The sequence below is a fragment of the Bactrocera oleae genome, chromosome 3 (assembly GCF_042242935.1).
Source record: "Bactrocera oleae isolate idBacOlea1 chromosome 3, idBacOlea1, whole genome shotgun sequence".
NCBI lineage: Eukaryota > Metazoa > Arthropoda > Insecta > Diptera > Tephritidae > Bactrocera > Bactrocera oleae.
Genome location: NC_091537.1, coordinates 31364398 through 31388324, shown reverse-complemented (window position 1 = coordinate 31388324; position 23927 = coordinate 31364398). Strand labels below are relative to the sequence as shown.

General features: G+C 36.0%; 1 protein-coding gene across 3 annotated transcripts in view; it reads right to left on the bottom strand.

Moving 5' to 3' along the window:
* The window catches only part of LOC106624338 (lipase member H-B), a 67768-nt gene that overhangs the window by 5837 nt on the left and 38004 nt on the right, over positions 1-23927 (bottom strand). The window contains exons 3-7 of one of the 3 annotated variants that reach the window (XM_070106360.1): positions 13099-13247; positions 12903-13018; positions 6745-6871; positions 6503-6694; positions 6136-6308 (exon numbers count right to left, since the gene is read on the bottom strand). In XM_070106360.1, coding sequence (XP_069962461.1) covers positions 6136-6308; positions 6503-6694; positions 6745-6871; positions 12903-13018; positions 13099-13247 — 757 coding nt within the window. The remainder of the gene's footprint in view (positions 1-6135; positions 6309-6502; positions 6695-6744; positions 6872-12902; positions 13019-13098; positions 13248-23927) is intronic. The other 2 variants (XM_070106359.1, XM_070106358.1) reach the window with 2 other exon arrangements.

Here is a 23927-nt window from a genome sequence, read left to right as displayed (position 1 = left end):
AGTTCTATACCTCTAAAAACACCTTTTATTTATAAAATGACTTGAAAATCTGTTTTTGAATATACCTGCGCAATGTGAAAGTTGGTGAAATCACTCCAGATCTTTACTGCTCCAAATATACCTTAGGTTGGTCAAAATGTTTGATATTTTAATTAAATAAAGCTTGAAAAAGCGGTGGAGTTTTTGTCAGATATATCTTTTTTGAAGATGATTTTAATATAATTTTCGCTGACGGGGAATAAAATATAGTTATAAAACTAATTGAATCTATGACCAATAATAATAATTAATAAGATACAAATTTGATTGTAAACCATTCGAACAATATATGTTAAATTCTTTCCCAACATTTTTGGAAATAAAATTGGTCGAGTAGGTCCGGAAATATGTCATTTCACCTAAATAGGGGCGGTGCCACGATCATCGTGAAATTTTGATCCCGGCTCCTATAAAGCCTATTTGTTTCATCTTGGAAGTAAAATTAAATATCTCTGACGCATTTTATTATTGACTTATCGCGCTTTCAGTAGTTTTCAACAAAACCGTTATAAAGGGAGAAGACGGTTTCATCTATTTTCACACTGTCGGTAAGGGTTCTTATAGGATTTGTCCTAAGCGAATTTGGTTATTGTAGTTTCAGTGTTGTAGGAGATATGTACACTAAACCTATTAGAGGGGGGGACCACGCCCATTTTTTCAAAATATTTGGTTCACAGGTGCCCCTTCCTACCGTAATCCCCTGTACCAAATAAAATGTTTATATCTTAACTTAGTGCTTTGTTATGACATTTTATAGGTTTTCGATAAATGGCGTTTTGAGGGCGTGGCAGTGGTCCGATTACGCCCATCTTAGGGTTTACTCAAATTATCGCTTTCACAGATGGACGGACGGGCAGACAGACAGTCACTCGAAATTCAACTCGTCTCATCATCTTGATCATGTATATATATACACATAGACAATAAAGTCTGCGTTCACCCGACACTATTTTTTAAGTGAAGTAAAAACACAATGTAAATAAGTAATTCAGTTCAACATTTTCTTCTCTATATGTATTTCTTCTTTATATTTTTAAGTTCAAAATGCAAAAACCAAAATGTATGGGATTTTAGTGTAAGGAAAAGTAAACATAGTCACAATTAAGTCTGCGTTCAGCTTTAAAATTAGTTACAAAAGTATTAAAAATGATAAAGAACAAGTAAGGAAGGGCTAACTTCGGTTGTAACCGAACATTTTATACTCTCGCAAAGTCAAATGGTATACTCGTTTGAGATTTCTTTGTGCATTGACTGATATTTTCGGTAGAAAGTCAACTATAGGTACTGGGGTTCAGATATTTAGTACTTAGGGGCTTGAACAGTTTTAGTTCGATTTAGACAATTTTTGGTCACAAGGTGGCATACTTTAAACGTATTATTCACGCAAAGTTTTACCCCGATATAATCTATGTTGCTAGATATGCATAGTGGAAAGTGAAAGAATCAGATGGAATTGAAAATGGTGTTATATGGGAAATAGGCGTGGTTGTAGTCCGATTTCGCCCATTTTCGCACTATAACATATACATATATGAAAAGAACGTTAGGCACCGAATTTGGTATAAATCGGTTAAGCAGATCCCAAGATATGGGTATTCACCTAAAAGTGGGCGGTGCCACGCCCACTGACTAATTTTGAACGCGGCTCCTATAAAGTCATCTTATACCATCCCAGAGATAAAATTTGATGTCTCTGGCGTGTTTAGTGCTTGGTTTATCGCGCTTTTAGTAGTTTTTAACAGTACCGTTATATGGGGAGTGGGCGGAGTTGCCATCCCGATTTCGACTATTTTCACACTGTAGGTAGAGGTTCTAAAAACATTTGCTGCCAGTGAATTTTGTTATTATAGAATTAGCGGTTTAGGAGATATGCACATTAAACATATTAGGGGCGGGACCACTCCCACTTTGAAAATAAATTTTTAACTGCAGATGCCCCCCATAATGTGATCCTGTGTACCAAATAACGGCCTTGTATCTTATTGCGGAGCTTAGTTATGGCAATTTATTTCTTTTTGATTAATGGCGTTTTGTGGGCGTGGCAGTAGTCCGATTACGCCCATCTGCAATACCAACCGTCTCATGGTACCAAGAAACATGTCTACCAAGTTTCATAGAGATATCTCAATTTTTACTCAAGCTAGAGCTTGCACGGACGGACAGACGGACAGACAGTCACCCTGATTTCAACTTGTCTCTTCATCCTGATCATTTATATATACATAACCCTATATCTAACTCGATTAGTTTTAGGTGATACAAACAACCGTTAGGTGAACAAAACTATTATACTCTGTAGCAACAGGTTGCGAGAGTATAAAAATTAAATTCAATATTTTGTTGGACAGCCGCGTTGGTTTAAAACCCCGCTCAATCGATTTGGCATTGTTCTTACCAACTTATTTGTTTCCTCAGCGGTAATCTGGGACCATTCTTCTTTCATAACACTTCGCAAAGCCACTTTACTTGTTATTGTATGCTGATGAATTATTTTTTCCAACAGATCCTATAGATGCTCAATATTATCAGGTGAGGTGATTGAGGGGGTGTTTTTAGTTGTCTAGGAGCATTGTACAAAAAGTCTAACTATTTCCGCAGTATGCTTCGGGTCATTATCTTGTTAGAACCAAAATGTCGAAGATAATCCAAGATTTTCTGCACTTTGTTTCAAATTGTTTTTTAAAATGCAAAATTTACTCTCATTCGAAAATATTACTTGTCTCCAGAATTCCGGCGACTTATTTATATAATTATGAGCAAATTCAACGCGCTTTTGCCTCTTTACAAGTGAAATATATGGTTTCTTTCGAGCGACTCTACCATGAGACCCAGCTTTATGTAAAATTTTTGTAGCAGTTTCGGCACAAATTGTTTTCTTTAATGGTTATATTTACGTTTTCAATAATCTTTGTGGACATAATTTGAGCGTTCACTTTCAAAATATTTATAATTTTCCGTTCTTCCCGCTTTATTTTTTAATTGTTTACGGCGCTCTGGACAGAAGAATACGTTCTTCCAATAGTTTGCCCAAATTTTCCTAAACTTTCGCCATCTTTTCACAACTTAATGATAATTTTTCTTTCCGACAGACTAATTTCTTTTCATTTGGTTTCCATTTTTTTAAATATTATTAAAACTCGTCACGAGCTCTTTAAACGACTAATTATATTAAAACACAATAGAATCTACGTAAAAAGAACGAACAAATTCATGAGAAGTAACGGTATTCTCAATTCAAGCTAACTGAACGCAGACTTTATGGTGCCTATGTTTACTTGTTCTTACACTAAAATCCCGTTATCACAAATGAAAATAGGAATATACATTTTTGTTTTTGCATTTCGAACTTAAAAATATAAAGAAGAAATATCTACATGCAGACAATTTGAACTGAATTACCTTTTTACATTGTGTTTTACTTCACTTATAAAAATGTGTTTATGTACATACATATGTGGAAACTATTCATTAAACAACGCACTAAGTTTTGGTTCACTTAAATATTTTGCTTTATTTTGTTTTTTTTTTTATTTCGCTTTGTTAACGTTTATCTCATATTATTTAATAATAATTAATATAATTTATAATAATTGAAACACTTCATTAGTATAACAAGTTGTTTTATAACGGATTCGTTTCCGATTATTTAAATGTTTGAATTCTTACTTCAGTCCGCCGGTCGCAGCTGTGCGCTTTGGTTGATGCCTCGCCACTTACTGTCTAGCCATTGTCCTTTTTGTCGTGTTGCTAGTTGTTCTTTCTGTTCATCAGGGTTGTATTTTGTCGTACGTTATTAAATCTGTCCACTACGTGTTCGGTGTTTCGGCTGTATCTTCAGTCCTGACCCGTATTGAGTGCGTTTGATGGTCATTAGTTCATCATCTTCATTCTGCTTCATGGTGTTTATTAAAAGTATGTTTTTCTCTTAATGCATCTTTGCAATGTTATCTTGCACTTGTTAGTTGCACTGTTTCGCGTAAGACGGGAATTCCCTAATCCACCAGAATGTATTGAATACCCGCTACTAATATTTTCAAAGCCAAATTTATAACAGAAATTTCCTAATCTCTAAGTATCAAAAATTCATAATTTCCCTACTGCATATTTTTGTCTATTTATTATAAAACATCCTCGAATTAATTATAATTCATGTTTTAAATAAAATGGTATTCGAACTAAATGCTTTGTGGTTAAAAGAAATAAATATGACAGCATCTTAATATTTTATGTAAATATAAAACAGTAAAGTTACCATTTTTATTAGAATTATTTTATGTATACTGGTATCTTATTACATTTAATGTAAATTGAATATTTTTAAGTAACTTAATTTTCTCCTTATTTACAATTTTTCAAAATATTTCTATTATTCTATGCATACATATATGCATATTACGTACAAAAAATAGATAACAGAATTAAAATTTCTGAACATATGGTATATATTCATTTGAAACCAAGCGCTTTTGCTACCATTCAAAAGATTTGAAAGTGAAAAGGAATGCTGAAAAGGGTAGCAGAGAGCTGAAACGAACAAGAACACAAAGCCTTTCGTCTTTCCTCGTCGTCCCCTCGCCCACGCTAAACCGGTTTGTGTTAAAAAAGAGCCCCAATGTAAACACTTAAGATATTTTTTTTTGTGTTATTAAATCATATTTTTTCTCTTAAAAAAATTTACTTTTTCTTCAAATGAATCAATAAACAAAAGCCACAGCGTTCATTTCCATTTTAAAAATAAATAACTTAAACAGAAAAAGTCTTTGCTCATCAACCAGAATATAATAATATCAAGTAATTATAAAAAGTTTAATAGCTGGTGGGATAGCCTCGAAATTTTAGAGCTTCTGCTAGACGTTTAGGCATGGAATGTGCTAATTTTCTCGTATTTCCGGCTCAATTTCCCAGCCGAAGCAGCTGTTTTAGCCAACGAAGAGGACACCTTACGTCATGCCAATCCCTGTGATCCCCGAAAAAGGGATCTCAATTTGGAGATTAGGCATATGGTGAACCAACATAAGCGGACAAAATGAGTAGGACATGTGAAGTCCTCTTCACCGATGTAAGTAAACTTTGGACTACTGTGGAGGCTTTGTCTTATCAGATTCAAATTATCTGGTTGAAATTCAATTCGGTGGCCATGCCTCCTTGAACCCGAAAAAGTGCGCGAGCTATTTCAGCCGGCTATTCACACTGCGTCCTTCGACATACAAGACCCGTCAGCTGCGCAAAATTGGGAGGTTTAGAGTGTCATCAGCAAGGTAAAATCGTCTAAGTCCATTGGCCCTGATGGAATAAACATACTGATGCTAAAACATGTGTGGAAAGTCGCAATAGCGGTACCACTACTGAAACCTAGGAAACCCGCCAAAAAGGGGAGTCTGATTGGGAGCTATTCCCGACATTCACACACCATATGAGTCTAGCAAACCACCAGCATGGCTTCCGAAAAGTGCACAGCACCACCATAGCATTTAGGGTCATAAACGCCCAGATAGTTCATGTCCCAAACCAAAAGCCACCCTGTGAGAGGACGATCCTCGTAACGTTCGATTTGTCAAAAGCTTTTGACGCAGTTAATCACACAATGCTACTTGCGGAGATCGAACAATCCACGCTCGCTCCAGGGTTGAAGAGGTGGACTATGAACTACCTGAGCGGTCAGCACTCAGCCGTACTGTTTGGAGGTCAAAATTCCGAGCTGTGCGGGTCTCGAGGGTGGTATCCTCTCCCCCTACTGTTTAACTTTTATATCACGAGACTCCCTCAACGACCAGAGGGAATTTCCATCACTTCGTACGCTGATGACTGCACGATATTGACGGCTATCTCTCCGATCTTTCTCGCTTCTTCGCTGCAAGGAGCTTAACGCTCTTCCCTACTTAATCCACAGCAACCACAACCCGGACAAAGGAGTACATACTGGATTAAAACATTAGAGTCAATGGCCTTAAAATTCCGAAGGTCAATAACCCAAAATTTTAGATGTTACATTTGATAGCCTGTGTTCTTTCACTCCTCACACAACCGCGATAACCGCCCAAGTAAAGAGCTGGAAGGTCATGAGAAAAAGTCAAAGAAACGTTGTTGGCAACTTACATGGCGATCGGCCAGCCGATGAGCCTTCGCACGACAGTAACCACCTCTTTGTATGCCCAACGAACCCCACTCATCTAAAAGCTTTCTCCATATGGTCCGAACCCGTTGAGATAGCTTGTTTCCTGGGCCTCCCGTTAGATGACTTCGACGACAACCAAAGTGAACCCTACCACCTAAGCGAGGATTAGATAACCGTTACAAAAACAACAACAACGAATCAAGAGAAAATCTTTACGTGATAAGTTTTTTCTGAGGGTTCTGAGCAAAATATGATTTTAGCTCAAATTTCCTACATTAAATTTACAGATATTTAAAACTATATGCTAACTGAGTATGCTTTGTCATAAAGATGTTTATTCTAACTCACTTATAGGATTTCCTTTGCAAAATGGTTGAAATCTGCCACCATTAACGCAATAGTTCAGATGACCTATATTCTCTTCCTGTCCCAAGAAGCCTGCATTGGTGTGAATCACCTGTATAACATTTGCATCATCTATGGATAATTTGAAGATGTGGTTTTTTTTACGTTCAATGAGTGGGCGTGCTGGATCAAGACCTGCAAAAGTTTTTTATGACATCAATGTGCAACAATAAAAATTTACTTACCAATAATACGATGTTGTTTTATCGATAAATGGTTGGAAATCATACCGCAAATGTGGGCACCCAGGGAATGACCAATGCAGGTGATTTTTTCACGAACTGCTCCATTATGCGTGAGGAATGAATAAACCTGAAAGGAATATAAGGCATAATATAGTATAGATGTGGAAAATCCAACTATTTTACTTATACATATGTACTCGATACTCAAGTATTATTTTTCTTTTCGCAAAGATCGTACGATTGCACCCAATAAATATTGCTTGAGGATTCTAGCGATTGGCTCAAATATTTCTTTGTTGTTATGTTTTCCAAATTTTATAGCGATCGTAGCCAATGAAACAAAAATTTCATCACCAAGGTTTGTTGGTAGCTTTAAAGAATTGATAAAGAAAATTAAACATTCCAGTAGGTTCCATAGATTTTAACAGTTTAATTCACTTCACAACACCTACATTATTCATTACATTATATGCTTATGTATGTATATAAAAACGATTAGGTCGAAATCCAGATACATACATATATGTATGTTCATCAGTCAATCCCTATCAGTTATAATTAAAGTAAGAATTGAAATGTTTTGATATTACGGCATTTCTGCTTACAGCTTTAAGCTGACCCTGATGGACACACTCTCTATTTTCTATTGTATGGCGAATTAAATTTTTATAATTTTATTTTAAAAAAGCTCCCTGGGTTTCATCAAGGGACTTTGCATACCATCACCATTCACATGGAGTAAAGTCAGCCGGATGTTTGAAAATCCTGATATTAGTTATATTGGGGCTAAGTGAAGTTTTCGCCCAATTTTATCCATTTAGATACAGGGGTACATTGTTATGAGGAAAACACGCATTGTTATTAAACTCTCGCAACTTGTTGCTACAGAGTATAATAGTTTTGTTCACCTAACGGTTGTTTGTATCACCTAAATCCAGTTAGATATAGGGTTATGTATATATAAATCATCAGGATGAAGAGACGAGTTGAAATCCGGGTGACTGTCTGTCCGTCCGTCCGTCTGCCTGTGCAAGCTCTAACTTGAGTAAGAATTGAGATATCTTTATGAAACTTGGTACACATGTTTCTTGGTAGCGTAAGACGGTTGGTATTACAGATAGGCGTAATAGAACCACTGCCACGCCCACAAAACGCCATTAATCAAAAACAATAAAAATTGCCATAACTAAGCTCCACAATAAGATACAAGACTCTTATTTGGTATACAGGATCACATTAGGGAGGGGCTTCTGCAGTTAAAATATTTTTTAGAAGTGGGCGTGGTCCCGCCCCCTAATAAGTTTAATGTGCATATCTCCTATACCACTGAAGCTATAATAACATATGTTTTTAGCATCTCTATCGACGGTGTGAGAATGGGTGAAATCGGGTGACAACCCCGCCCACTCCCCATATAACGGTACTGTCAAAACCAACTAAAAGCGCGATAAATCAAGCACTGAACAAGCCAGAGACATTAAATTTTATCTCTGAGATGGTATAAGATGATTTTATAGGAACCACGTTCAAAATTAGATAGTGGGCGTAGCACCGCCCACTTTTTGGTGAAAACCCATATCTTTGGATCTGTTTAACCGATTTCAACCAACGGTGTATAATATTCTTCTCATATTTCTATGTTATAGTACGAAAATGGGCAAAATCGGATTACAACCACGTATATTTCCCATATAACATCATTTTAAATTTCATCTGATTTTTTCACTTTCCAGTATGCAAATTAAGCAACAATAATTATATCGGCGTAAAACTTGATTGTGATTTTGTGACCAAAAATTATCTAAATTGAACCAAAACTGTTCAAGCCCCTAGGTACTGAATATGTGGACCCCAGTGCCTATAGTAGACTTTTTACGAAAATATCAGTCAATCCACAAAGAAATCTCAAACGAGTATACCATTTGACTTTGCGAGAGCATAAAATGTTCGGTTACATCCGAACTTAGCCCTCATACTAGTTTTCATTGAGATAACTCACATATTGGTCTATATATGTGGTATAAAGTCAAGTAGAAGTTCGAACATCTTTATATTGGGTATATGGGGGCTAATGGAAGTATTGATCCGATGTAATCTATTTTTGACATACAGACAAATTATAAGGAGAGTTTCAATTATATATATCACATATTGACCGAAATTTTTGCAAAAAATCAACTATAGGCACTGGCATATTTGGTATGGTCTTGAACAGTTCTAGTTCGATTTAGACAATTTTTAGTCATAAGGTGGCACACTTCAAACGCAATATTACTGAGAGGTTTTATCTCGGTAGATTCATTGGTTCTTGATTTGCATACTTGAAAGATGAAAATAGGTGGAATTTAAAACTGTGTTATATGGGAAGTAGGAGTGGTTGTAATCCGATTTCGCACATTTTCGCACTGAATCAAAGAAATGTCAGAGGAATGTTTTATACCGAGGTTAGATGAAACCGGTCCAGCAGCTGCCGAGATATGTGATTTCACCTAAAAGTGGGCGTTGCCACGCCCGTCCTAAAGTTTTGACCCCAGCTTCTATAAAGTCTGTTCTTACCACTTTGGTGGTAAAATTTATTGTCTCTAGCGTACTTAGTTAATGCTTTATCGCGCTTTAAGTAGCTTTTAACAGTGCCGTTGTATGGGGGGTGGGCGGTATTATCATCAGATTTCATTTTCACACTGTCGGTAGGGGTTCTTATTGGAGTTATCCTAACCGGATTTGGTTATGTTAGCTTAAATGGTTTGGGAGATATGTCCATATTTTTAGAGGGCAGAGCCACGCTTATTTTTTCAAAATTTTCAGCCCACAGGTGATCCTTGCTACTACGATCCCTTGGCCAAATTACAGTCCTACATCTTAATTTAGTGCTTAGTTATGACAATTTCGATTATAGCCATTTTGTGGGCGCGGCAGTTGTCCAATTACGCCCATCTAAGAACTCATCTTACTTTTTTGCCAAGGAACATGTGTACCAAGTCTCATTACGATATCTTCACTTTTACTTAAGTTAGAGCGTGCACAGACAGACGGACGGACGGACAGACAGACATCCGGATTTCAATTCGTCCGGTCATCCTGATCATTTATATATACATATAAAGCTCTATATCTATTAGTTTAGTAGATTAGTTTTATGTGATACAAACAACCGTTAGGTGAACAAAACTACGCATTATACTCTGTAGCAACAAGCTTTTTGAAAAAATAATTATTCATTCGCTTATATTATTTTGGGGAGTGCCTTTAGCTCTTTTCATCGATCTTGTAAAACGACGGCCGTTTAGGTTCTCTTTGGTTTTGGTAATAGGAAAAAGTCATACGGAGCCATGTCTAGCGAATATCGAAGGGGGCATTGTTACAGTATTGTTTTTGCCCAAGAGTTCACGAAAAAGCAACGAAGTGTGAGCTTTTAACAAACGAAAATCGCCAAACTCATAAAAACACATCTATCCTTAGCGACTGATACAGGTAAAGTAAGCAATGAAAACAGCTGAAATAAAAACTGACATTGGTGTCTCCGATGCCGCGAAATTTTAAATTTAAAGTTCTCGTTGTTTTCTGGCACACATCTTGCATATTGTAGTCTATCAATGATAGATAAAACAATTATAATTTGAATATTTATTTGATATATAATAAGGATCTTGATTTTAACTAAATACGATATAATAAACATTCTTAAGATCGTATGTACATAAGCTAAAGTAAAATTTTTTGTATACATGTGTATGTATGTTTATGTATCTTGAGCTGTGAGGTTAGTTACTAATTTAAACATTAATTTATAATTCATTCCTTTGTAACGTTGGAAAACATTTTAATATTATATTATATTTTCAGTTCATTGCATATATGGATTTATTTATAAGGAAGGGCTAATTTCGGATGTAACCGAACATTTTATACTCTCGCAAAGTCAAATGGTATACTCGTTTGAGATTTCTTTGTGGATTGACTGATATTTTCGGTAAAAGGTCAACTATAGGCACTGGGGTCCACATATTTAGTACCTAGGGGCTTGCACAGTTTTGGTTCGATTTAGACAATTTTTGGTCACATGGTGGCATACTTAAAACGTATTATTCACGCAAAGTTTTACGCCGATATAATCATTGTTGCTTGATATGCAAACTGGAGTGAAGTGAAAGAATCAGATGGAATTGAAAATGGTGTTATATGGGAAATAGGCGTGGTTGTAGTCCGATTTCGCCCATTTTCGTACTATAACATAGAAATATAAGAAGAATATTATGCACCGAATTTGGTTGAAATCGGGTATAAAGATATGGGTTTTCACAAGTCATCTCATACCATCCCAGAGATAAAATTTAATGTCTCTGGCGTGTTTAGTGCTTGATTTATCGCGCTTTTAGTCGTTTTTAACAGTACCGTTATATGGGGAGTGGGCGGAGTTGCCACCCGATTTCAACTATTTTCACACTAGAGGTTATTATAGCATTAGCGGTTTAGGAGATATGCACATTAAAAATATTAGGGGCGGGACCACGCCCACTTTAAAAAAATATTTTAACTGCAGAAACCCCTCCCTAATGTGATCCTTTGTACCAAATAACAGTCTTGTATCTTATTGCGGAGCTTAGTTATGGCAATTTATTTGTTTTTGAATAATGGCGTTTTGTGGGCGTCGCAGTGGTCCGATTACGCCCATCTGCAATACCAACCGTCACACGGTACCCAGAAACATGTCTACCAAGTTTCATAAAGATATCTCAATTTTTACTCAAGTTAGAGCTTGCACGGACGGACGGACGGACGGACAGACAGTCACCCGGATTTCTACTCGTCTCTTCATCCTGATCATTTATATATACATAACCCTAAATCTAACTCGATTAGTTTTAGGTGATACAAACAACCGTTAGGTGAACAAAACTATTATACTCTGTAGCAACAGGTTGCGAGAGTATAAAAATTGGTTTCTTTTTATGAAACATGAATTTGTTCATGCTAAGTGGATTAAGTACCAGAACATATAGATTGGGTCCTATTTAAAAGTGTATGTCAAGAAAAAAATTTACCAACTGGGAGATAACATTATTAAGTGTCTCAGCTGCTTTCTTATCTGCTAGAGAAGTTGCGTATAAGATCTTTTGTAAAATAAATCGGTTAAGCAGATCTCAAGATATGGGTTTTCACCTAAAAGTGGGCTGTGCCACGCCCACTGTCTAATTTTGAACGCGGTTCCTATAAAGTCATCTTATACCATCTCAGAGATAAAATTTAATGTCTCTGGCGAGTTTAGTGCTTGATTTATCGCGCTTTTAGTAGTTTTTGACAGTACCGTTATATGGGGAGTGGGCGGAGTTGCCACCCGATTTCAACTATTTTCACACCGTCAATAGAAGTGCTAAAAACATTTGCTTCCAGTGAATTTTGTTATTATGGCATTAGCGGTTTAGGAGATATGCACATTAAACCTATTAGAGGTGGGACCACGCCCACTTTTTAAAAAAAAATTTTAACTGCAGATGCCCCTCCCTAATGTGATCCTGTGTACCAAATAACAGTCTTGTATCTTATTGCGGAGCTTAGTTATGGCAAGTTATTTGTTTTTGATTAATGGCGTTTTGTGGGCGTGGCAGTGGTCCGATTACGCCCATCTGCAATACCAACCGTCTCACGGTACCATGAAACATGTCTACCAAGTTTCATAAAGATATCTCAATTTTTACTCAAGTTAGAGCTTGTACGGACGGACGGACGGACGGACAGACGGACAGACGGACGGACAGACGGACGGACGGACAGACAGTCACCCGGATTTCAACTCGTCTCTTCATCCTGATCATTTATATATACATAACCCTAAATCTAACTCGATTAGTTTTAGGTGATACAAACAACCGTTAGGTGAACAAAACTATTATACTCTGTAGCAACAGGTTGCGAGAGTATAAAAATTGGTTTCTTTTTATGAAACATGAATTTGTTCATGCTAAGTGGATTAAGTACCAGAACATATAGATTGGGTCCTATTTAAAAGTGTATGTCAAGAAAAAAATTTACCAACTGGGAGATAACATTATTAAGTGTCTCAGCTGCTTTCTTATCTGCTAGAGAAGTTGCGTATAAGATCTTTTGTAAAATAAATTTTCCTGAATCTTTAAACTTCTGACTAATATTTTATTACTGACCTGCGCAGTACATTGGGCTGTCAAGCGGGTATTTATCAACGCATGTAAGTAGCATGGATAACGTGTTAATGGCCGCCAATCGACAGTGATAACATTGAAGTCACGAGATAAGTATGCTGGAAATTATAGGCAAAAATTGTATTAAGAATAATAATTTATTTAAATTTCTTTATTTAATAACAATATATGAACTCACCATCTTTTAAAAACTGCAAATGCACATCGACTGCGCTACCATTGAAACCATGCACAATAAATGCAGTTTCGCGATGTGGATTAAAATCTCCTTTGAAGAGAGTTAATGGATTATGTATATTCAGAGTAATCCCATGACGAGATGATTTCCTGTGAAAATACACAAGAACATCATATATTCTCCAGTGATAAGAAATGAAAAATGATTCATATTTTTAATCCTTTTACGAATTTTAATTTTAAAATTTTATCCCCTTGCTTATATATATCTTATTTTATTTACATATTTAAACATTCTACTGAGTTTATTATACTCTCGCAACCTGTTGCTACAGAGTATAATAGTTTTGTTCACCTAACGGTTGTTTGTATCACCTAAAATTAATCGAGTTAGATATAGGGTTATATATATATAAATGATCAGGATGAAGAGACGAGTTGAAATCCGGGTGACTGTCTGTCCGTCCGTCCGTCTGTCCGTCCGTCTGTCCGTCTGTCCGTCCGTCCGTCCGTCCGTACAAGCTCTAACTTGAGTAAAAATTGAGATATCTTTATGAAACTTGGTAGACATGTTTCATGGTACCGTGAGACGGTTGGTATTGCAGATGGGCGTAATCGGACCACTGCCACGCCCACAAAACGCCATTAATCAAAAACAAATAACTTGCCATAACTAAGCTCCGCAATAAGATACAAGACTGTTATTTGGTACACAGGATCACATTAGGGAGGGGCATCTGCAGTTAAAATTTTTTTTTAAAAAGTGGGCGTGGTCCCACCTCTAATAGGTTTAATGTGCATATCTCCTAAACCGCTAATGCCATAATAACAAAATTCACTGGAAGCAAATGTTTTTAGAACCTCTACCTACAGTGTGAAAATAGTTGAAATCGGGTGGCAACTCCGCCCACTCCCCATATAACGGTACTGTCAAAAACTACTAAAAGCGCGATAAATCAAGCACTAAACTCGCCAGAGACATTAAATTTTATCTCTGAGATGGTATAAGATGACTTTATAGGAACCGCGTTCAAAATTAGACAGTGGGCGTGGCACAGCCCACTTTTAGGTGAAAACCCATATCTTGAGATCTGCTTAACCGATTTCAACCAAATTCGGTGCATAACGTTATTTTCATGTTTCTATGTCATAGTGCGAAAATGGGCGAAATTGGACTACAACCACGCCTACTTCCCATATAACACCATTTTAAATTCCATCTGATTCTTTCACTTTCCACTATGCATATCAAGCAACAATGATTATATCGGGGTAAAACTTTGCGTGAATAATGCGATTAAAGTATGCCACCTTGTGGCCAAAAATTGTCTAAATCTAACCAAAACTGTTTAAGCCCCTAAGTACTAAATACGTGGACCCCAGTGCCTATAGTTGACCTTCTACCGAAAATATCAGTCAATCCACAAAGAAATCTCAAACGAGTATACCATTTGACTTTGCGAGAGTATAAAATGTTCGGTTACATCCGAACTTAGCCCTTCCTTACTTGTTTTCTATTCGCATTTTGGACGAGCATGCCTTATACAAAAATTTGCTCTTGGTACACACGTTTCGTACTCTAAGGAATCAAAACCGTTTAAAACTAAAATTTTGTATAACAAGTTACAATTGCGAACCTAGTATGATGCTTTAACACAAGCTTTAAAGTTTTCCGCGGCCTATAATATGTTTTAGGTACATATGTCATATACTACTAAAGCTATATTAACCATCTAACTTTCATACTAGAGCTATATTGAAGAGTATTTACAAGTTGTTCAACAGATCGAACCTCGGGGTCTTCGCGCCGAGATCTACGACCTCGAGTATTTCTTATTTGCACAACAGATCGAACCCCAGGGTCTTCGCACCGAAATCTATGTACCCGAGTGTTTTTGTTTTGCTCTTCAGAGCGGATTTGGGGACTTAGACGTCTTGCCCAATGCTGAACAGTATGTAAATTTTGTTCAAAAGACCGTAACTCGAGACTTTCCCGCCTGGTTCTATGTTGATTTGTATTGATAATTTGTTCGAACAGACGTACATCAGAATCTAACCTACGACTAGCGTGACTTACAGTATTTTGTGACTGCTCACTATCTCTATATAAAGAGTTTGCACGAAGAACTCTCATTCGTCTTCTATTCTGAAGACGACTTAGTAATACAGATTTTCTACTTAATCTAGCCATAATTAGTTAATAATAAAGAAATAGGAGGAGATGGCATCAAGTGAAAATTTATTTTTATATTTTCATATTTTACTATATGCTTTGTTGCGGCATCAAGTGAAAATTTATTTTTATATTTTCATATTTTACTATATGCTTTGTTGCGTTCCTTTTTATATTTAAGTATATTATCATAACTAATTTTGAGTTTGAAATTTATTAAAGAAATAAAAATTATATTATCTACTGGGCAAAAGAATTTTTCTGATAGCGTTTCAGTCATAACTGACAATTTTCAGCTATGACGGATTTATGGTCAGCAATGACTCAGAAAAAACAAAACAAACAAACAAAAAGAAAACAATGCTCTTAAGAAAATTATAGAAACTTTGTTCTGCGCGCTGACAAAATTTTTTCAGCTATGACTCACCGACCATCAGATGACCGTCACTGTTTTTGTAGGGTACATAACATATGTAAACAAATAGATGTGTGAACTGTCAATGAAAACTCATCGAAAACACACAATGTCGGTTAGAACGACTTTGGTTCCACAATCCACAAATTGTGTTTTCAAGAGGATTTCAATTCGGTGCGAACATAGTAGTATATAATTCGGTCCGTCCGGGTGTGAAAAGTTGGATCCCAGGTGCTGCTCTCTTTTACTGTAATTGAGTCATTGCTATGACTCCCTTCCTGTTCGGTGTATAGGTACTATGGTATACTGTTGCACATATGTATATGTGTTTGCTCGCCACTGTATATAAAACGGTTTTGCTTGCCACTGTATATAAGAATAGTTTAAACACTATATAACAAATACACTGAAATTAGTTTGAATACAGCACTTTGCTGGTCAAGAAATCTAGTGTAACTGAAACTACAAGCACAGTGTACTGATATTTATTATACCTGTACTCTTGCAACATGTTGCTACAGAGTATAATAGTTTTATTATGGTATATTTTTGTACACACAGCTTACGTACTTTTGTATACCTATATATTACATAGATATTCACTAACATAATATTTAGTTATATTTAGAATTTAGAAATTAGTAGTTTATTTCATTGAATTGAAATTAAGTGCTCGGAAAACTCCTTCGTAAATTGCTTTTATCTAACTCGTTTTTAAAAACAGGGGGATCTATGGTACCTGTTGGGTCACCGATTGAGAACCAATGCATATACGGTCATATGTTCTAATACACTATTATATATTCGCTATTTCTTGTTCTCTATTTATTTGCCTAAAATATTCAAAAGCAAGCATTGGAAGTCATTCACCTCAATGCAGTTAATAATTGTATTTGCATTGTGTACATAAGTACTTACATATTTATTTGCTTGCTTACTACATTTATGCTACCGCTATGTTTTCGTCCACGCTATTAAATGAATATTTGTTTGTGCCCATTGGCTAGTCCCATTTAACATGTACTAAGCTTAATATGTAAGCAGCCTCTTGCAATGCTGCGTTCCCATTTTTTATATTTCTCTTTTTCTTAATAAAATTAATATATTATATACGAAGGAGCAATAGCGTAAAATATGTACTTGGGTTATTCTTCTCTTATGAACTGTTAAAGGTATATAACTTACATACTTATGTATATATACATTAATACAAAACGAAACTATGTATTAACGGTATTGAAATATTGCTTAGAATATTATTTAAGGAGAAGTGTTTTGCAAATAAAGTTAGTCTAATAGCTGACCACCCATAGCATAATTACTCGGCCCTTTGTATTTTATCGCTGTTACAACTTCGCTTAAACTTTTCGCTTTTTCGATATTTGCGCCGTTACAAAAAAAGCTTTGTAGCCTTACAGTACCTAGTTGGAAAGGTCTGCTCGTGAAGACTAAATTAACGAAAACTTACATAGAATTAAGTATGGTATACACATATGTAGAGCAGGTATGTAGATTTTCTTCTTTCTGTCTTAATATCTAAACCTTTCATAAGCTGCCAACGTTCCTGAATAAAAATGTAATTTTCTTGAGTTTGCAGTTCAAGTCATGACCTTCATATTAAAATGTGTCGAAAAATTAAAATTATAGACAATAGCATTTAAACCGATAAGGTCGCAGTTTATCTATTACCACATAAAAACGATCTTTAGTTTGTTTTTCTAGAAAGATATTTTTCCTTTATACAAAGTCCAGCACTCTAAAAAGCTTTTTTTACATTGTTGTCTAGTATATTTTGTTATAAGTTCAACATGATATACTTATCCACTGATTGTCACCAAATATTAGAAGAAATATTTGTATATAGATATCTATATCTATCTCGATTAGTTTTAGGTGATACAAGCAACCGTTTGGTGAACAAAACTATACTCTGTTGCGAAAGTATAAAAATGTTGCGAAATAATTCAACATTTATTATTCGATTATTTTTTGGTATCTTATTAACTTATGTTATTTATCATAGATTTATTATATTTAGTGTCAATACTATTTTTTTTTCGAAATGTTAACTTTAATTAAAAGAAGCTACTTAACTCAAACATTATTTATGTGATATAAACTGAACCAATGGGGTTAGATTTAATATTTGGGGTATATGAGGTTGCTGTTGTACCAGAAGAACGGAAATCAGTGTATTGGGGTTATAAGGATTAAACAAAGGGGTAGACCAATTTCATTCATATGCAGCGAGAAACTACATTATTTTTAAGAAAAACTGGCCATTTACTTTCATTAAATTATCAAATCAAAAACAAAAGGAAACGTAATATAATACCCTCCACAGGTGCATTTCTTTTAGTAACTACTATATGTATGACTACATTTGAAAACGTGACTTGCCAACGGTTTGCATCCAACGGAAAGCATTTTTCCAGTTCTTTATAGCCAGGTTCTTTGCTATAAACAATCTTCTATTCGAATTAAGGTTAGTTATTGAGGTAAATAGATCTTTCAGACATTTACATAAATTTTAATTTTTTAAGCTGATTGATTATTCACATTAATTAATGGAAAACAAAACAAATTATAATATTTATAGAAATTATAAAATATATAACATATAATAATATTTATTATTCTATAATACTTTTTTATATGATATATAAATTACAATAATTACATCTATGACTTACACTTTATATTATAATACAAACTTAAATTTAATAATATTGAATCTAACATACATCTATATATATAATATATCTATTTTCTAACGCTTAAAAATATTCCGTCATGATCACTATATGGTGTTTCATATGTGATACATGAGGTCATTGCAGAATCCATGTTTGTCCATACCCAATCTATTGATGTTTCCTGTTTTGTTGTGGCGACCTTAGCCAATGAAGATTGAAATCCAAACTGTTGTAATCGAGCCCCCAAATCATCGGTTGCTGTTAGGCGACATATGTTAAAGTCACCAAGGACTACTGACGGTCCATTATACTGTTCAGTTATCTGACGGATATTATTTTCCACTTGGTTTCTAAATTCCGTAAGTCTATAGCGGGAGTTCCTGTACACAAGTGATATTGAAACTGTTGAATTGTTTACGTTTAACAGTTGGTAAACGTTTGTTGAACCGGTGTCGTTTCTTGAAAATGATCCTTCTGACCTGGGCACCTATCTTGCTTGTAGTATATTATAAGGCCGTTGGCGGGGTGTCGTCGGGATGATCTTGTTTCTCTATCAAGGCGTGCGGTAACACTGTAGCCTTCTATTGGGAGTTCTTCTTGAGGTAAGGCCCATGTCTCGGCAAAGCACAGAATATCAGCAGAACAAATCAGCTTGTCTGATCTAATATCTTCAATATGCTTGTTTAAGCTCCTTACATTTTGATAATAAATATCTAGGCGTTGTTCCGATTTTTCAGTCAAAAATCTGTAGCATGTCGTCAATGCTCCTTCTGTCTTCAACCTATTAAGTTGAGTTTTAATTGGATCCTGCGCTCCAAATGGGTTCGGGGGAGAAAATGTCCCGATTATATACAATCCATTGGCACTTGTGGCTCAGCTACATCCTACATATAAAGCTGATCTGCTTACTCTATCCTCTAGATGAACAGCAATTTGTGTGTATGTTCATTTGCTCATTTCTCTTGTATTGGAATGATCGGACCACGCTCATGATTGGTGTCCGATCTGCATTGCGACTGTGAGGCTGCTTGGAACGTGCAAAGCTTCCAACTCTTGATTCTGCGAATTTTATCCATAGTCGCACCACTGAACTTTCAGATCTATGTGATTCGGAATCAACCTGCATTAGTTCTCCCGTAGCACCATTGACGAGATCATCACTTATGCTTATGTTGACTGTCACCATATATATGATCGAAGTTTTGAGCTGCATGGTATAAAGCATTCCTTGTGTTTCCGATGGCTTAAAAGACTTCACAGCTTCTAAAATGTTTGCCCTGCTGCGTTCTGTTAGGGAACTTGACTTAATTGTATCCTTCGCAGTCGAAATGAACTCCTCGGTCATCGTGTTCGCCAGTTTAGTTAAATTAAAATCATTTGCTCCAGCATTTGAATAAAATAGATGGATGGCTTCGTTCGGTATCTCATTAGAGGTCTTTTCCCTGCTTTTGATTAATTGGATGTCAGCGTGTGTCATATTTCCCTCTGACATGTTATTTAAAGCGACGGCAAATGCTTGATCTTCACGCTGGCGCATTATTTCAGTGAGCTCAAAGTACCGAAATTGATCCCAAAGCGGTGTTCCTGTAATTGTACTGTAATGATCATTCCTATTCGGCGCAAATATCCATCGATCTCTTACTGGCGGCAGCTGCTTTAAGTCACCAAACACGATAATTGGTATGCCTCCAAAGTAAGCGGTGCTCCTGAAAATTTGCTTTAGCCTGCAATCTAAATATGCAAACATCTTTGCTTCAACCATTGAAATTTCGTCAATTATAATAAGCCTAATATCATTGAGATTGGCATGAATTGTGTCACTATTTAGTGGCCGAAGATCGCCGGAAGATTGGTTGACGGGGAGTGAAAAAACCGAATGAAGGGTTAAATAGTCATCCCTCACATTTGCAGCAGTTATATTCCTCGATCCAGACTTTTTACGCAGCCAAATGGAAATTGCATTTTTAATGCGCTCCAACTCGTAGAACTTATAAATATACACAACGCCGATCATAGCGTCGAATTTCAGAACGTGCAATTTTACTATAAGTTGTCGTAGATGTCCTCTTTTTTCCGCAGTAAATCGTTGGATACGACAATTCCTGAGCATCGTCATCGGTTGTAACGTCCCTTGGGCATCTAACTTGTCCTGGTGCCATTGCAACCCGTTCAATGGATCGATTTTCAACGGGTTGATTATCCATTAAAGTCTCCTGACCTCCTGGATTTAAATCCTCTTCCATTTCAAGCGGTACATTTTCCTGACGGGCATTAAGAAGGTCTCTGCCTCATCTGCAGGATCCGCAATAAATGGCACAGTTTCCTCGTTTCCAGCATTTGCCAGCCAATCACTTGACATTTGGATATTATGCTTGACGTAGAGTTCTGTACCCAGCAGATAGTTTAGTGCCTCCAATATTTTTGCTGGTCGCACTGTCTCCGTCATAAAATTTTGTTCATATTCCAATCGACGTTTCAAGTGCACTTGAATAATATGGCTGTTATCAAATCTTCGTGGAAGCACGGTGACTGTCTCTACAACTGAAATGGGGATATTCACCACTGCTCCACGAATAGCACATTGTCGTTCATATCCTAAGGAGATGATGCGCATAAATGGGATCCTCGGTGATATCAGTCTTTCTTCCAGACACGTTTAATCCTGAAGGCATTCCGGAATATCAGGAAACTCCAATCCTTCCGATAGGCAGATGGTATCTTGCCCTTCCTAACAATACGATAGCATGTGTTGCAAAAGTTGTATTTTGGTTCGAAGACGGAAATTTTGATGACAGATAAAACAATTTTCTAGCATCTTCTGTGCGCGAAAATTTTGTTGAAGTCTGACATTTTTCTAGTTTTTTCACTTGATGAGGGAACCAAGTGCCACCGCAACACACGCATATTTCAGTGGGTCCTTACTTTATCAACAATGCGTACATATCAAACATATTGGCAGCTCGAAGTTGACGTTGACGTTCTTGTTCTTCTAGCTGTGCATCAGGAGAAAGTTCACGACGTCTTGTTATATTCCTCCTGGTTTGCCTCTCGCTTTCTAACTGACGATTTGCGGGATCCGATCTATGCAATTGTACTCTTTCCAACGTTGATTCCTGCTTGTTTGCTAGTTGTTGCCTGGTTTGCTGGCGGGTCACTCTTCTTTGAGAATACTTTAAAATTTGCTCACGACGTCTTTTTATTGGATCCTCTCGACGACTTCTCCTCAATGCTGCATCTCGTTGCCTCTCTTCTTCCCTTATTATTGCATTTTGACGCCGTACAGAACGTTCCATTGTGTTGCGCTCCTGCTCCGCAATATCTATATTCCGGATTGGTTCTCCTATTTAAATGTTCTGCGGTGTTGCGTTCCTGCTCTTCAGTTCTATATTCCAGATCCAAGCGCCTGTTCGAATGTCCTATTGTGTTGCGCTCCTGCTCCGCTGCTCTATATTCCGGATTGGTTCTCCTATTTAAATGTTCCGCGGTGTTGCGTTCCTGGTCTTCAGTTCAATATTCCGGATCCAAGCGCCTGTTCGTTTGACCTATTGTGTTGCGCTCCTGCTCCGCTGCTCTATATTTCGGATCCAAGCGCCTGTTCGAATGTCCTATTGTGTTGCGCTCCTGCTCCGCTGCTCTATATTCCGGATTGGTTCTCCTATTTAAATGTTCCGCGGTGTTGCGTTCCTGTTCTTCAGTCCTATATTCCGGATCCAAGCGCCTGTTCGAATGTCCTATTGTGTTGCGCTCCTGCTCCGCTGCTCTATATTCTGGATTCAAACGTCTGTTTGAATGACCTACTGTATTACGCTGCTGCTCTGTGAAGTAGGTTCTGTCGTCTAGTGGAACGTGCAGAACTGTCACGAGTTCTCTCCTCATTGCGGTACTCCAAATGTAGGCTGCGTAATTCGGCAATATAGTCGGCGTTCCTCTGTCTATTATTTTCCAAATTTTGACTATATTGTTGTCGGCTTCGATTCAGAGCATTGCGACGTCTTTGTTCCTACGATTGTCTAGATACTCTTTTCATTTTTATAAATTAATAAGATATTTATACAAATAAACTAAAAATAAACAGTGAAAAAATTATAAAATAATGCTTATTCTTAAAAAATAATAATATTTTTAAAATAATGCTTATTATTTGAAAAGGATTTTTTTCGTTGTTTTGAAAGTGTGCCTTGTTGAAAGTTTAAGCTGCTCGTGTAAACTGAAGTGTTCCGATGTGTTGGGCCCTATTTATTGAATGCTTTAGAGCCCGACTTCACATCTGCAAACTCTTTTGCCGTTCTTGGTATCATCAAGGAATTTTCGAAGAAATGTTAAGAAACGGTTATTACAAAAGTTGCATTGCAGAGGTTCTTTTTTAACTAGGTTATATTTTCTACCTCCCCTACGAACTATGTTCACTTTCAACCTAGGTTTTGTTTTGTACCTACCCATCAGTTAGTTAGGGTTTTAAAATTATTATTAATAAATATAATATATCTTGAATTATTAGGGATTTATTTATTTTATGGGTATTAAAAATATTATTTCGCCTTTCTCTTATGTATATATTTTTAACATAATTGTCTACTTACCTCCATACCAAAATTTATTTATATCGATCAGTTTGTATGGCAACTATATGATACAGTAATCAGATCTGAAAAATTTCTTATGATATTTTATTGTTACCGTGGCCAATAATCCATGCCAAATTTCATCAAGTAATTTTAGTGGAAATATTAAGACGTTAAATACAAAAGGGGCATTATCGAAGTTTTTTACCTAGGTTATGCTTTTGAGCTACGCTTCGAACAATGTTTTGTACCTACCCATCAGTTAATTAGGGTTTTAAAACTGAAGAAATATGTTTTCAAAGTTAGTGTTCAATTATTATTAATAAATAATAATATATCTTGAATAATTAGGGATTTGTTTATTTTATGGTTAATTAAATAATATTTTTGCTCCTTACTCATATGTATCCATTCTTAACACAATTTTCAACTTATTGCCCCAATTAGCTACATATCATACCTTACTTTTGGCACAAGCAAAACAGTTTTTGGCAGATATAAGAAAAATTTTATTGAAAGCTCAAATTGAACAGTATGAATTATTAATTAATCTGATTTGTTATAATATAATTTTTGTAAAGTGGTTAAATCTGATTATAATGTAAATATATTAGAGAAGATTGATTAGTTATGTTACACACAATTTACCATATAGAAAAAATTTAAGGGTTTAATTTTCTATTACAAACTATATTACATTTCGGAAAATATTTAACAAAAACCAATACCGAATTTCGCGAAGATATCTCGTCAGATAAAAGAGTTTTCCATACAAGCACTTGATTATTGATAATAATCCATGCTAAATTTCGTGAAGATACCTCGTCAAATGAAAGATTTTTCCATACAAGCACTTCATTCCGATTGTTCAGCTTGTATGGCAGATATATGCTATAGTCATCCGATCTGAATAATTTCTTTGGAGATTACATTGTTGCTTTAAATAATAATCTGTTCCAAATTACGTGAAGATACCTCGTCAAA